We start from the raw sequence: 16,116 nt of genomic DNA, 5'->3' as shown, positions 1-16,116 counted from the left end.
CCTTTTCTGTGTTGCGCATGGCACAGGCAATATTTCATAGAATATCACCTTGGAGGTCCTTCCCTTCAACTTGCAGCCTAGTTGTCACGGGTTAGGTGGCAGAGCCTGACGTAGAGGAGTGTCTACCGGGTATCTGACGTGACATAAGTTCACCAGAGGTGCGGAGTCTAAGTATTAGCTGGTGTTCACCAGGGCCCCAGGATGGTGGGGTTGGACTTGGCTGCTTGCTAATACCAGGTCGTGGTCCCCCGGATTCCCTGGTTGTGCCAGAAGCAGGTCCAGGACTGATAGCCGGTAGCAGGTAAACAGATAAGGACAAGCCGGGGTCAGGGCGGGCAGCAGGTAGTCAGAATCCAAGGACAAGCCAGGTCAGGTAAACAGGAACAGCAGATAACAAACAGGTCACAGAGTACAGGAGAGCTGAACACAACACAGCAATCACCTGGAGTGAAAGCTGTGTTTAAATAGGCCATTTTGGCACCAATTTGGTAGCCTCGAACTCCACCAAGGTAGCCTCAAACTCCACCAAGGTAGCCTCAAACTCCACCAAGGTAGCATCGATCTCCACCAAGGTAGCATCGATCTCCACCAAGGTAGCCTCAGTGCACACGTATGCGCATAGGCTTCAGCCGGTTAGCGGCGCCAATGCGCCTGCGCAGGGTAGTGAGTAGAGATGTCGCGAACACAAAATTTTATGTTCGCGAACGGCGAACGCGAACTTCTGCAAATGTTCGCGAACGGGCGAACCAGGCGAACCGACATAGACTTCAATAGGCAGGCGAATTTTAAAACCCACAGGGACTCTTTCTGGCCACAATAGTGATGTGTGTTGTTTCAAGGGGACTAACACCTTGACTGTGGCATGCCGCAGGGGGATCCATGGCAAAACTCCCATGGAAAATTACGTAGTTGACGCAGAGTCGGGTTTTAATCCATAAAGGGCATAAATCACCTAACATTCCTAAATTGTTTGGAATAACGTGCTTTAAATCATCCAGTGTGTGTAATACGATCAGGTATGATGTTGTATCGATCAGGTAGTGTAAGGGTTACGCCCGCTTCACAGTGACAGACCAAACTCCCCGTTTAACTCACCGCAAACAACCGCAAACAGTCCATTTGCAGTGGGCACAGTACAGTCTGTGGGCCTGACACTCACTGGCAGGCAACTGCAATTATATTACAGAGGAAAAATTTAATTACTTTTTTATCTGCAAGGTGCTGTGCCACCCTATATGAGTGGTTGGCAGTGGGCACAGTACGGTCTGTGGACCTGACACTCACTGGCAGGCAACTGCAATTATATTACAGAGGAAAAATGAAATTAATTTTTTATCTGCAAGGTGCTGTGCCACCCTATATGAGTGGTGGGCACTGGCAGTGGGCACAGTTCAGTCAGTGGTCCTGACACACACCGGCAGGCAACTGCAATTATATTAAAGGGTAAAAATTAAATGACTTTTTTATCTGCAAGGTACTGTGCCACCCGACATGAGTGGTTTGCACACAGTACAGTCTGTATATATATAGAAAAAAATAAAATATAAGCAGACTGATGTACCAGCCCTAAAAAGGGCTTTTTGGGGTGTTGTCAGGATGCTGTCCTTACAGCAGGAGTGGACACAGAACACTGGCCTAGCTAATGTTTTCCCTATTAATTCAGCAGCAGCAGCACTCTCCCTGCTCTAACTAACACTGCAGCTTCAGAATGAATCTAAGATGGATGCTGTCCTTGCTTTTTTATAGGAGGTGGGAGGGTCTGGGAAGGAGGGTATTCTGATTGGCTGGAATGTGTCTGCTGACTGTGAGGTACAGGGTCAAAGTTTGCTCAATGATGATGTATAGGGGGCGGACCGAACATCGCATATGTTCGCCCGCCGCGGAGAACGCGAACAAGCGATGTTCGCTGGGAACTGTTTGCCGGCGAATAGTTCGGGACATCTCTAGTAGTGAGTCCCTGACACTAGTTCATTAAATTGGTTCTTAAGGAGCCTCCACCTTCCATATATTCTGTCATTGGTTCCGATGTGGACCAAGACAGCTGGGTCATGCCCAGCCCCTCCGAGTAATTTATCAACCTGGTCCACCACATGCCCAACCCTGGCACCAGGGAGACAGCAAACCATTCGGTTGAGGCGATCCTGGCGACAAATTATTCTATCAGTCCTTCTGATTATAGAATCCCCAATTACCACCAACTGTCTAGGCCTACTTACAGTCCCCTCACCACCTCTACTAGATGGACTGCTCTCCCGGCTGTTAGGGATAGCAGTGACATCTAGGGCTGCCACCTCTGAGTTTGCCACCCCCACATCTTCACCCAACATGACAAATCTGTTAGGGTGCTCAAACCCAGGTCTGGCCTTCCTTTTCTGTGAGCCCCTACCACTCCCTCTGACTGTATTAACCCATCTTCCTACCTGGTAAACCTGACTTACCCCTCCACCCTCCCCATTAACCCAACTAGCCACCTGCTCAGTGAGCAGAGGACCCCCTTCAAGGTTGTCAGTTCTGCCCAGTGTTGCAACTTGCTCCTCCAGATCTCTAATGCGAGATTCCAGAAGGACAACCTGCTTATATCTGTCGCAGAGGTATCCATCCTGGAGTGGTTGCTCCGTTATTGTATACATGCGGCACACTGTGCACTGCACATAACCTTCCATCTTGCTAGCACACATTTTCCCAGTTACAACAATAATAAAACTAACAGAAAATTTCAGATGTTCCTTACAGGTTTGAAGACTCCTGTTCAAATCTCCTGTTTTAAACTCTGTTTTTTTAACTCACCACTTAGTCAAGTTCCACTTGCTCAGAGTTCCAGCAAGCAAAAATGTGACAAGCTCAAGGATGAACAAGCTCAAATGAGTCCAGCAGAAATTTAAATAGGACCTGAAGCACCTGTGACCAATTAACCACTGCCCTTAATTAGTAGTCTGAAGGAAGGAAAGAAAGATAGAGGGGAAAAAAAGGCTATTTGAAAAAAAAAAAAGTGACAGAAATAAAAAAAAAAAAAAAAGGTGACAAAAAAAGGGAAAAAAACCCCAAAAAACTGCAAGGAAAGAGACCCTTAAAATGCAAACAGTCACCAGCAGTCAAAATCAAAAACTGTTTATCACTCTACACTCAAATTTCCCACTCTTCAGCCTCCAAACAGCAAATTTGCTAAGCTAAGCTAACCAGCTAGTAACAGGGGCTTTGACTGGTGTTCAGAGAGCTTTAACAAAGCGTGTCTAAAGCCATGTTTTGAAGCAAGTGTAAATGAAGAGACCATCGCTTGGAAGATATGTGCTATAAAGCCAATAAATATTTAAAATCAGGCCCAACCCAACCTACGATTCTCAATAGGTATCATGTGTAAAATAGTTATTATAACAGAAATAGTGACCCTAGTAATTAGGGTTATACTGATACAAGTATTTTCACTCATACTCGAGCATACATGCTCCGGATACCTGAAACCAATGCCTTTGTGGTGTGATTTGACTCCATATAAAATTAATGGACTTAAATTGCACTGCAAAGAATCACATGCAATTTTCCCCACTGCTCTTGTGTAACCCAATTAAGAAAGGGAAGCACCATCTAGTGCAGCAATGGGCAGTTTATTAAAAATGTTATAACAACTCACATTAAAGTACATATCTCATCAAATCCAGATCTGCATAGTGTCCTCATTCCGGCGATGACAGCAAACCACAACCATTTGCAATGCTTACAAGGCTGCAGGCGTTCCAGGACCCCTGTGAGTATAGGGCAGAAGTGACGTCCTAGTGGCGGAAGTGATAGGTTTTATATCATTGGTGGGATGGGGACACTATGCAGATTTGGATTTGATGAGATATGTACTTTATGCTAGTTGTTATAACATTTTTAATAAACTCCCCATTGCTGCACTAGATGGTGCTTCCCTTTCTATACTGGGTTCACACAGGAGCTGTGGGGGAAATGCATGTGATTCATACAGGAACTGTTCAAATTGCATGCAATTCTTTGCAGTGCGATTTTGCCCATTTATTTTGTAAATGGAACTCGATATTTGCAAGTACTTGACCGAAAGTAAAAACTGGTATCATTGCATCCCTAGTAGTGATGATGGATCAAATTAAGATCAACCCTTTAAGGAGATCCAGATCCATATGTGTAGTATTGGCAGTAGTGCAGTATATATATATAAAAAAAAAAAAACAATCATTAGTAATGCTAGAAAATATAGAGGACATACCCAATGTTGTCACATGAAATACTACTGCATTGGTGGTAGAATTACATCACAAATTTAAACAAAAAAAAAACTATTTGAACAATGCAATCATTTAGAACATTTTTACCTGACTGTCAAGTCCCAAGAAAATGAGCATCAAGAAAAACAGGGCTGCCCATAATGGGGCCAACGGCATCATGGTAACAGCTTTTGGGTAAGCGATAAAAGCAAGACCAGGTCCTGGAAAAAAGAATCATTCATGGCAGTATTTGCACGGAAAAGCATCAATTGATATGGTAAGAGTTGATTTCAATGTGATGGATATTGAAGGGTGGAATCCCCTTCTGGTTTCCCACACCTGCGTCCCTCGTGTGTCCCCTTTTACAGGACCATAATGAAAGTGTCACATTTGCGTTGAGTAAGTTCTCACAAATATAGATATGCACCTGATCAGGTCAGATCAGGTCACATTGCAATATGTGGTCTGGACTGATGATTCACCCAGGCTAACTAAGCCACTCATCGGTGAACTATTAAAGAGATACATCGGACCCCTCACCAGTTTCATTTCTGTTATCAATTATGAGGGACAGTCAGTCAGACCCAATATCCTGCTTCTATTTACTTGCACAGGGTGCAGTGAATTGTTTTAGCATAACCCACACTCACCCTAATGGCATCACTATTTCTAAAAAAGTTGCTCTATACTTGTTTCTTAGGGTCTGGCCTAATGCAGAAATATAGTACCTTCCCATTAGAATAGTGGTGTCATAGGGGTGAGAAATCTCTTGCTGCCTTTACATATTCCATACCTCAAAGAGGTATGGATCCCAGAGGTAAGCAGTCAGGGGCAAGGAGCCCACAGTAATGGGGAGAACAGGCCCTCCTACAGTATTATAATAAAGAAGCAGGAACCCCTTTACCTACATACCATGCAAATAGCTAAGATTTGATTATAAATACAAATATTCAACTCAAATAATACAGTTTTATGCAAACAAAAGTAGCACATTCAAATTTGAGTAACTGTGAAGAAAACCTCTACTGATTAGCATGCATTATCAAATGTTATGTTTTTGTAAAATAGCTGCAGAAAATGCTAAAGAAATACAAAATAACCCTTTGTTAACCACTCAAACCTTGAATACCAATGCCTTTGGTCTTTGCATGAGCTGTGTATGCATGGCCCTGACTACAGTGTGGGTAGAATTCCTAGTATTCAGCCTTTAACAAACAACTCTATCAGTGTTATTGATCATTCTTCTAATATCAATACAATTGTAATAAAATTACAATGAACCTTTCTAATAAAGATGTACACATCTGAGATAAATGCATTTTGTTCACACAGCTGAAAGTTGGTGTTGCTCAACTATTCCGCTTCTTTGTCCAGGCAAGTGTGGTTGGGTGCATAGGCTACACCTCTGCTTGTGCTGTTTCAGTCTTCAAGTTTCAGCACTCCCTATTTTTTTCCAAAATAAAAAAATACTGTATTTTTATAAAAAATCCAATAACATACAGAGCAAATATTTAAAAAACCTGGTTGACGTGTTTCACCTTTATCCAGACTTAATAGTCAGAATCTTTAAAATTACAGCTGAAACACACCAACAAGGTTTTTAATCTTTGTACTGTATGTTCTTGGATATTTAATGAAGATATTTATTTATTTGGGACAAAAATGGTGAGGAACCTGGAGACAATGCATTTCTGTTGAATTGATTAAAAAAAAAAAAAAATAGAACAAACTGAAGAATTGTACAGAACTGATTTCCTACTTTTTCTTCTTATTGACAAATTGGGCGTTCACAGTTTTTGGGTCACACAAGACAACTGATGACCATCCAAGGCATTAAATAAGTCCAAAGATAGATGTTTTCTACTTTGAACTACTTTCTTTTCTTGCAGTTTTTGATTTAGCAGGTCATTGCATTGCTTTCCAAGAATATAACCTATAAATAGATATGTACCATAGGCCAATAATAATGTTAAAATCCTGATAAATTAGTAGGTGATGGCATAACACTATTAAGGGTTTATTTAAAGGGTTTTACAGTCTCAGCATGAAAACAATAGGTTTCAGAGAGGAATATCAGGAATGATCAGTGAGGATTACAAGCACAGAAATTCACATTGATTAGCAAATGTAGGTGTTTTCCAGATTATTATAGAAGCAAATATCAAGACAAAGAACTAAAATGAACAGGAATCTTTAACAATCTGTTGGTTACTACATTTCCATGATTAGGCTTCATGTAAGTTATGAAATCGAAATCAGATTGATTGTTTTATGTACTGGCTGTTCACTGCTCGTGCTTGATAAATAAAATAAAGGCCATTTTTGTTCATAATTAAATGTTTTATATATATATATATATATATATATATATATATATATATATATATATATACACACAGTATCTCACAAAAGTGAGTACACCCCTCACATTTTCACATTTTCATAAATATTTTATTATATCTTTCCATGTGAAGAAATGACACGTTGCTACAATGTAAAGTAGTGAGTGTACAGCTTGTATAACAGTGTAAATTTACTGTCCCCTCAAAATAACTCAACACAAAGCTATTAATGTCTAAATCTCGGGCAACAAAAGTGAGTACACCCCTAAGTAGAAATGTCCAAATTGGGCCCAAAGTGTCAATATTTTGCGTGGCCACCAATATTTTCCAGCACTGCCTTAACCCTCTTGGGCATGGAATTCACCAGCGCTTTACAGGTTGCCACTGGAGTCCTCTTCCACTCCTCCATGACGACATCACGGAGCTGGTGGATGTTAAAGACCTTGCGCTCCTCCACCTTCCATTTGAGGATGCCCCACAGATGCTCAATAGAGTTTAGGTCTGGAGACATGCTTCACCAGTCCATTACCTTTAACTTCAGATTCTTTAGCAAGGCAGTGTCGTCTTAGAAGTGTGGTTGGGGTCGTTATCATGTTAGAATACTCCCCTGTTGCCCAGTCTCCGAAGTGAGGGGATCATGCTCTGCTTCAGTATGTCACAGTACATGTTGGCATTCATGGTTCCCTCAATGAACTGTAGCTCCCCAGTGCTGGCAGCACTTATGCAGCCCCAGACCATGACACTCCCACCACCATGCTTGACTGTAGGCAAGACACACTTGTCTTTGTACTCCTCACTTGGTTGCTGCCACACACTCTTGACACCATCTGAACCAAATAAGTTTATCTTGGTCTCATCAGACCACAGGACATGGTTCCAGTAATCCATGTCCTTAGTCTGCTTGTCTTCAGCAAACTGTTTGCGGGCTTTCTTGTGCATCATCTTTAGAAGAGGCTTCCTTCTGGGACGACAGCCATGCAGACCCACAGTGCAGTGTGCGGCGTATGATCTGAGCACGGACAGGCTGACCCCCCCACCCCTTCAACCTCTGCAGCACTGCTGGCAGCACTCATACGTCTATTTCCCAAAGACAACCTCTGGATATAATGCCGAGCACATGCACTTAACTTATTTGGTCGACCATGGCGGGGCCTGTTCTGAGTGGAACCTGTCCTGTTAAACCGCTGTATGGTCTTGGCCACCTTACTGCAGCTCAGTTTCAGGGACTTGGTAATCTTCTTATAGCCTAGGCCATCTTTATGTAGAGCAACAATTCTTTTTTTCAGATCCTCAGAGAGTTCTTTGCCATGAGGTGCCATGTTGAACTTCCAGTGACTGGTATGAGAGAGTGGGAGCGATAATACCAAATTTAACACACCTGCTCCCCATTCACACCTGAGATTTTGTAACACTAACGAGTCATATGACACCGGGGAGGGAATATGGCTAATTGGGCCCAGTTTGGACATTTTTCACTTTTGTTTCCAGTGGTTTACACATTAATAGCTGTGTGTTCAGTTATTTTGAGGGGACAGCAAATTTACACTGTTATACAAGCTGTACACTCACTACTTTACATTGTAGCAAAGTGTCATTTCTTCAGTGTTGTCACATGAAAAGATAGAATAAAATATTTACAATGGCATGAGGGGTGTACACACTTTTGTGAGATACTATATATGTATATATGTATATATATATATATATATATATATATATATATAAAGTCTACACACCCCTGTTAAAATGCCAGGTTTCTGTGATGTAAAAAAATGAGACTAAGATAAATAATTTCAGAACTTTTTCCACCATTAATGTGACCTTTAAGCTGTGCAACTCAATTGAAAAACAAACTGAAATCTTTTAGGAAGGTGAGGGGGGGGGGCTAAAGAAAAAAAACAGCTTAAATAATACCAACACTGCATATCACCAAAAGAGCACCATACCAACAGTGAAGCATGGTGGTGCCATCATCATGCTTCAGGGCTGTTTTTCTTCAGCTGGAACAGGGCCTTAGTAAAAGGTAGAGGGAATTATGAACAGTTCCAAATACCAGTCAATATTGGCACAAAAACTTCAAGCTTCTGTTAGAAAGCTAAACATGAAAAGGAACTTCAGCTTTCACGATGGCAAAAAACTTCAGCATTTATCCAAATCAACAGAGAAATGGCTTCTCCAGAAGAAGATTAAAGTTTTAGAATGGCCCAGGCCTGAATCAGATTTAAAATCTGTGGGGTGATCTGAAGAGGGCTGTGCATATGAGATGCCCTCGCAATCTGACAGATTTGAAGTGTTTTTGCAAAGAAGAGTGGGAAAATATTGCCAAGTCAAGATGTGCCATGCTGATAGACTCATACCCAAAAAGACTGAGCTAGGTAATAAAATTAAAAAGTGCTTCAACAAAGTATTAGTTTAAGGGTGCCCACACTTATGCAACCATGATATTTTTGTTTTTAATTTTTACTTCCCTCCACCTAAAAGATTTCAGTTTGTTGTTCAACTGAGTTGTACAGTTTATAGGTCACAATAAAGGTGGAAAAAGTTCTGAAATGATTTATCTTTGACTCATTTTTTTAAAATCACAGATACCTGACATTTTAATAGGGGCGTGTAGACTTTTTATATCCACTGTATATACAACCCTAATTCCAAAAAAGTTGGGACACTGTGTAAAAGCTACATAAAAACAGAATGCACTGATTTTCAAATCTCCTAAACCCATAGTTTATTCACTATAGAGAGTAGAAAACATATCAAATGTTTAAACTGAGAAAATATGCCATTTAAAAAAACAAAAAATAAGGTAATTTTGTAATTCATGGCAGCAACAGGACTAGAAAAGCTGTCAAAATAAGTGGTACTAACAAGGAAGAGCTAGAAGAACATATTGCAACTAATTAGGTTATTTTGCAACAGGTCAGTAACATGACTGGGTATAAAAAGAGCATCTTAGAGAGTCAGCGTGCCTCAGAAGATGGGTGGAGAATCACCAATCTGGGAAAAGCTGCATCTAAAAATTGGCGAACAATTTTAGAATAAGGTTCCTCAATGTAAAATTAAGAAGACTTTAAATATATCATCATCTATGGTACATACTATGATCAAAATATTCCGAGAATCTGGAGAAATCTCTGTGTACAAGGGACAAGATCAAATTGCAATATTGGATGCCCACAATCTTCAGGCCCTCAGATGGCCCTCAGATGGTAAAATTAGGTATAATTGTGTAACATCCCTGCATGGGCTCAGGAATACTTCCAAAAATCACTCTCTGCAAACACAGTTTGCTGTACAATCCAAAAAGCTATATCACGCAAGGAAGAAGCCATATCTGAACATGATCCAGAAATTACTAATTTAAAATGGTCTGTTGCAAAGTGGGAAACTGTTCCATCATCAGATGAATTGAAAATTGACATTCTTTTTGGCAACCATTGGCACCATATCCTCCAGATTAAAGAGGAAAGGGACCTACCAGCTTTTTATCAGTGCTCAGTTCAAAGACTGCATCTCTGATGGTATAGGGGTACATGGGTGTGTATGGAATGGGCAGCTTGCTCAACAGCGCCCTGGTAGTTCTTTGAGAACTACAAGCTGACAGCCATAAAGCACAGAACTTTGTGAATAAATGAATGACGCGGCCACATGGCTGTGTCTTTTTTAAATTGTGACAGCAGGTGCAGGGAGAAGATCCCCGACTTGCTGTCACAACGGGGACTCTGGGGAGGGGGAGCATGGGGCAGCTGCAGCAGTAACATGTTACACCCTATTACCCTGTTACACACCATATAAGGTGAACTATAAAATAATTTTAACCCTTCGCCACTCTATGCATTTTTTTAAATGGTTTTTGATATACTTTTATTGAAATTACTATTTTATTTTGTAAAAAGTAAAGCACAATAGTAAAAATACCACATATATTATGTGTTAGTTAGTGAGCTTTTTTATACATGTACAAAAGCTACAGAACCACAAATACCTGATTCTGCAACTTCGGAAATCGGAACACCTTGTTCATAAGCCATGAATCCAAGGACAGAAAATATGGCAAAACCAGCTACAAAGCTGGTGCCGCTGTTCAGGCAGCAAAGCAATAAACAGTCTCTGTAACACAAACCAGAAACGATCAAATTAGTGAAATAAGCAATAACATTTCTCTAAATCTAAATTGGTTCCTAACATTCCTCTAACGAGGTCTAGTAGCTGCTGACAATTGACCGTGAAAATGAGCAGCTGTGACCAAGTATTAAGCATTCAGTACACAGAATGTATCACACCATTCATTGTTAGAATACATGCTTTTTAAGAATTTATTGAGCAAGATAAGAAATAAACCACATTTTAGTTTTTTGGTGTTCATATTAAATCTGGTGTGCATAAGTTCACAAATTGTATATAATACTCATAAATATTCCCAAGGTACAACAGGTACTTCCATAGCCCAAACAAGCATAGGGCTTGTAAATTTTTGGTTACATGCGTGTGGAATCACACACGGAATGCTCAATGAGAAATTTGCCATTGTAGCCAATGCCACTGTTTTAATTTTGTGTTTTCTGTCTACAGATCCAGGGCAACTGAATTGATTAAAATGGTTCATATCATACAGTCATTTAGCAAACACATTCACATGCATATGACTGCACCCAAACGTTCACAAATCTAAATGGAACATAAGGGAATGAGCACCAAAATACATTTAAAGCACTATAAAGAGACTCTTTTACTTGTGAAAGGATTTGTATTTGTATGCAGGCAGTTTTACAGTGCATCCGGAAAGTATTCACAGCACTTCACTTTTTTCACATTTTGTTATGTTACAGTCTTATTCCAAAATTGATTAAATTCATTGTTTTTCTCAAAATTTTACAAACAATACCCCATAATATGTATAAACTGCTTACACAAACACAATCACGGAACCTACACTAGTAAGCAACCAAGCGCTTAGTGAGGATATCAATCTATAGTATGGTAACGAATGCTGCTACTTAATGACAGTACATGGAAAAATAGAATATGTGTAGAAGCAAGATCAGATATATTCTAGTAGCGCAAAAGGAGATGATAACCTCTCTCCCCTGCCACACAATCACTAAAAACTTAAATAAAATTCAATTCAATATAAAATAAAATACAGTCCCAGTGCAGGATATCCTGCATAAAACAGTCCACCAAAGCAGCGTAGAATAGGTCACGAAAATCCACACTGATGTGTCACTTGGGGAGTTCTAATGGTGCAGATATACAGGATCACCTTAACCACCACCTCTGTGCTCTGAAAGGGGGGGGGGGCAATGCACACTCACCAACTCCAATGGCCCAGTGACTCTCGCCACTGAGCAAGCCAGCCAAATCTCAATCACATCCACTTAGGGCTCCGGAATGGGATCAATGGTATAGGCTCTATCGAGTGCGACTCCAGTAGCCCAGTGCCTCTCGCTACTGAGCAAGCCAGCCAAATCTCAATCACATCCACTTAAGGCTCCGGAATGGGACCAATGATAAATCAGGTGCAATAACATGTAAGGGAAGGAATAGAGCTCGACTAGTGTAATAACGTTTAACACTCACTTTATTCCATAAACAACATACATTGCACTCACATGACATCAGTTGAATATCCGCATGTATGGAGGTGTACACCCATCGGGACTCGTGTCCAGACTCCACTTGATTAGGTTACGCCGCCTGGCCACGCCAATACCCCATAATGACAATGTGAAATAAATTTGTTTGAAATCTTTGCAAATTTATTAAAAATAAAAAACGAAATAAATGACATGTACATAAGTATTCACAGCCTTTGCCATGACATTTAAAATTGAGCTTGGGTGCATCCTGTTTCCACTGATCATCCTTGGGATGTTTCTACAACTTGATTGGAGTCCATCTTCAGTAAATTCAGTTGATTGGACATGATTTGGAAAGGCACACACCTGTCTATATAAGGTCCCGCAGTTAACAGTGCGTGTCTGAGCACAAAACAAGCCATGAGGTCCAAGGAATTGTCTGTGGTCCACTGAGACAGGATTGTATTGAGGCAGAGAAAAATACCTACAGCATTGAACCCAATGAGCACAGTGGCCTCCATCATCCATAAATTGAATACATTTGGAACCACCAGGACTCCTCCTAGAGTGGGCTGCCTGGCCAAACTGAGCGATCGGGAGAGAAGTCAGGGAGGCGTCATGTCTGGAGAAAACCAGGCACCGCTTATCACCTGACCAATACCATTCCTTAAGTGAAGCATGGTGGTGGCAGCATCATGCTGTGGGGATGTTTTTCAGTGGCAGGAACTGGGAGACTAGTCAGGATTGAGGGAAAGATGAATGCAGCAATTTACAAAGACATCCTTGATGAAAACCTGTTCCAGAGCACTCTGGACCTCTGACCAGGGCAAAGGTTCATCTTCCAACAAGACAACGACCCTAAGCACACAGCCAAGATAACAAAGAAGTGGCTATGGGACAATTCTGAATATCCTTGAGTGGCCCAGCCAAAGCCCAGACTTGAATCCGATTGAACATCTCTGGAAAGATCTGAAAATGGCTGCGCACTGATACTCCCCATCTAACCTAATGGAGCTTGAGAGGTCCTGCAAAGAAGAATGGGAGAAACTGCCCAAAAATAGGTGTGCCAAGCTTGCAACATCATACTCAAAAAGACTTAGCCCACGTTCACATTGGTCCGATTTGACATGTCAAATTAGAGCCAATTGCCTGCGATGCTGACTTTGCGGCGCCACACTGATTCCTAAAAGTCGTTTCTGTACTGCATTTGGTGATTTGGGGGGGGGGGGGCGATTTCCATAGATATATGTGCAGAAACCCACACAGATGTCTGTGAAATTGTCCCCGAAGTCGGACTGAAATGCCAGCTTGAAATCGTGTGAGTTCAGCTGAACTCGCAAGATTTCAAAACAGCCTCAGTGTGAACCTGGTCTTAAAGCTGTAATTGGTGCCACAGGTGCTTCAATAAAGTATTGAGCAAAAGCTGTGAATACTTATGTACATGGGATTTTTTTTCCATTTTCTATTTTTTACAAATTTGGAAAGATTTCAAACAAACTTCTTTCACGTTGTCATTATGGGATATTGTTTGTAGAATTTTGAGGAAAAAAATTATTTTAAACCATTTTGGATTAAGGCTGTAACAAAACAACATTTTGGAAAAATTGAGACGCTGTGAATACTTCCCTGATGCACTGTATGATCAAGGCACCCCTGCAAGACAGCACAGACATACTGTATCCTTGTGCTCCCCTGTAGCATCTGTAACCCCAGCCATAAATAAAGATGGAGTCTCTCAGTGCTTACAGTTAAATTCACAAAAAAATGCTCGTAATTTTTGTTGCAGATAGGAGTTCACATGAATATAAAAAGTACTTATTCTTACTGGTGTGGTTCTGGGGTCAATAATGTAGTAAATTCCTGGCATCAAATGGTCAGAACATGCAGTCAGCAGCCTTAGTGGTAGCCTCTGCAAGATGGAAATCAGGTATGGAAGAGTGGATGGATTAGAAGAATCTTCCAAATGCTCCGCAGCTAGGGCACATCAGATCAGGGAAAGATCCTCGGTACCATGTAGAAGCAGAGTAGACAAAGCGAAGGAGTTAATATTTATTGTAAAACAAATATCCACACTTACATTCGAGTAAGAAAGGTGCAGCTTGATCTTGGAGGGAAGACAGTGTGTTTGCATATGGAACACTGAGTCTGCTGAGCTGCAGAAGCTGTTAGACATTTGAAGAACCTTTTTTACTCAAATTTATGTTTGGATATTTGTTTTACAATAAATGCAACATTTTTTTTTCACTAACTCCTGCGCTTTGTCTACTCTCCTTCTACATGCACCCCCAGCCAGCTGACTGAACATTAAAAGGAGCAGCTGCACTTTGAAAAGTCATTTTGTTAGGGTCCAGGATTGGGCAACAGTTCATGCCATGTTATTTCTGAACCAGCCCTGCTTCCCCTTGGATGGGATAGTCACCTACCTGTTGAAGGAGATACTCCAGCATATTGTATAAAACTTCTCCTGGTCTAAGGCCTGCCCAATCACATATTATTGGCCTGAAGCCTGTTACCCAGAATACAAGAATGTCCATTTAGTGCGGAACACTAGGAAATACTGTGTGTGCTAACTCAGACATCTTCCCCAGAAGTTACAGTCTCCTTTCACAGATGTTTTCACCTTCCCCTCACACAAAGGCAGACCCCCCTCAAGGCCATTCAATACCAAGCCACAGGACCCATTAGACGAGGGTCAGAAGTGGCAAGGTTTGTCTCTGTCCCCAGCATGTCCTCCTCTGGATAACCCAGTGGTTCCCTCCTCCTGTCTGTATGTTCAGTATCAATACATGCAGAGCCCGATTGGTTCAGAGTGCTGTTGCTGCCTCTCGTAATCTAATTGCTGTGATATAGGGGGATTACAGAGGATGATATCAAACAAATTATGGTACTGGTAGATTTTAAAAACATACAGTTTACAGTAACTGCATTGTTAGGATTTTTTTTATTTTGTATTCTTGTCTGGAGTTCAACTTTAAAAACTATATATGTACTGTACTGCTAGAAATTCTCCAAGATAGTATAATCTTTTTAAAATCATGAGCAGTTGTCAAATAATAAAAACTGCTTTTTAGGTTGTTCAGTGTCATCACTATTTTAACTTAGATTTTGCTAATAAAAAAAATCAATACGTAGGTTGGATAGAGAAGTTGACTATTTTTTATTGTAATTTTGGGTTTGCATAACTCGGGTGTTCAATTGGAATTATTATATAGTCATAAATAGAGTCAGTAGAAAAAATATTACCAGTTACTTGACAAATTAGTCACAATTAGGGTTGAGCGAACCCGGACTGTATTGTTCGTATTCATACTGGACTTTTGGGTATTTGGTACCCGGACCCGAACCCGGACATTTCACTGTATGTTCGGGTACTGTCCGTTGTCCGGTAACATTATTTGATGTTTTGGCGTGGTTTTAATGGCGCGCCAAAACATGGCAGGCAATCAGTAAGCGTTTAACTAGTGTGCCCTAGAAGCCATCACAGCCATGTCTACTAATGGCATGGCTGTGATAGGCCAGCGCAGCATGTGACCCAGACTCTATTTTAGCTGGGAGAGGTTCCTGACTGCTGCTGAAGGAGAGATAGGAGTTTACTGTAGGGCCAGGCTGGAGAGATTGCTTGTAGGGAAAGCATAGGAGGAGCAATCTGCTTTATCATACAGCGATTTACATTGATTTGATTGTGTGGGGTGCAGTGCAGGATCTTTTTGCCCGGAGGGAGAGATAGGAGTTTACTGTAGGGCCAGGCTGGAGAGATTGCTTGTAGGGAAAGCATAGGATAGGAACAATCTGTTTTAATCAGACAGCGATCTACATTGATTGTATTGTGTGGGGGTGCAGTGAACGATCTTTATGCCCTGACCTGAGCCAAGTGAGGAGGAGAAAGAAGAAACAAAAAAATGTTTTATCAGTCTGTTAGGCGAGCGGTGCTGCACATTTCATGCAACCTCAGTGCATATGTGTGTGCTTAAACTGAAT

The 16,116-nt window shown here is 41.1% G+C and overlaps 1 protein-coding gene across 1 annotated transcript in view; it reads right to left on the bottom strand.

The window, feature by feature from the left end:
• The window catches only part of SLC6A11 (solute carrier family 6 member 11), a 423,717-nt gene that overhangs the window by 64,992 nt on the left and 342,609 nt on the right, over positions 1–16,116 (bottom strand). Inside the window, exons 9-10 of the mRNA XM_082265786.1 lie at positions 10,545–10,669; positions 4,329–4,441 (exon numbers count right to left, since the gene is read on the bottom strand). Of these exons, the coding sequence (XP_082121912.1) occupies positions 4,329–4,441; positions 10,545–10,669 (238 nt within the window). The remainder of the gene's footprint in view (positions 1–4,328; positions 4,442–10,544; positions 10,670–16,116) is intronic.

Source organism: Pelophylax lessonae, assembly GCF_965119305.1.
Source record: "Pelophylax lessonae genome assembly, chromosome: 8".
NCBI classification, from domain to species: Eukaryota; Metazoa; Chordata; class Amphibia; order Anura; family Ranidae; genus Pelophylax; species Pelophylax lessonae.
This window is presented reverse-complemented; position numbering and strand designations above follow the sequence as displayed.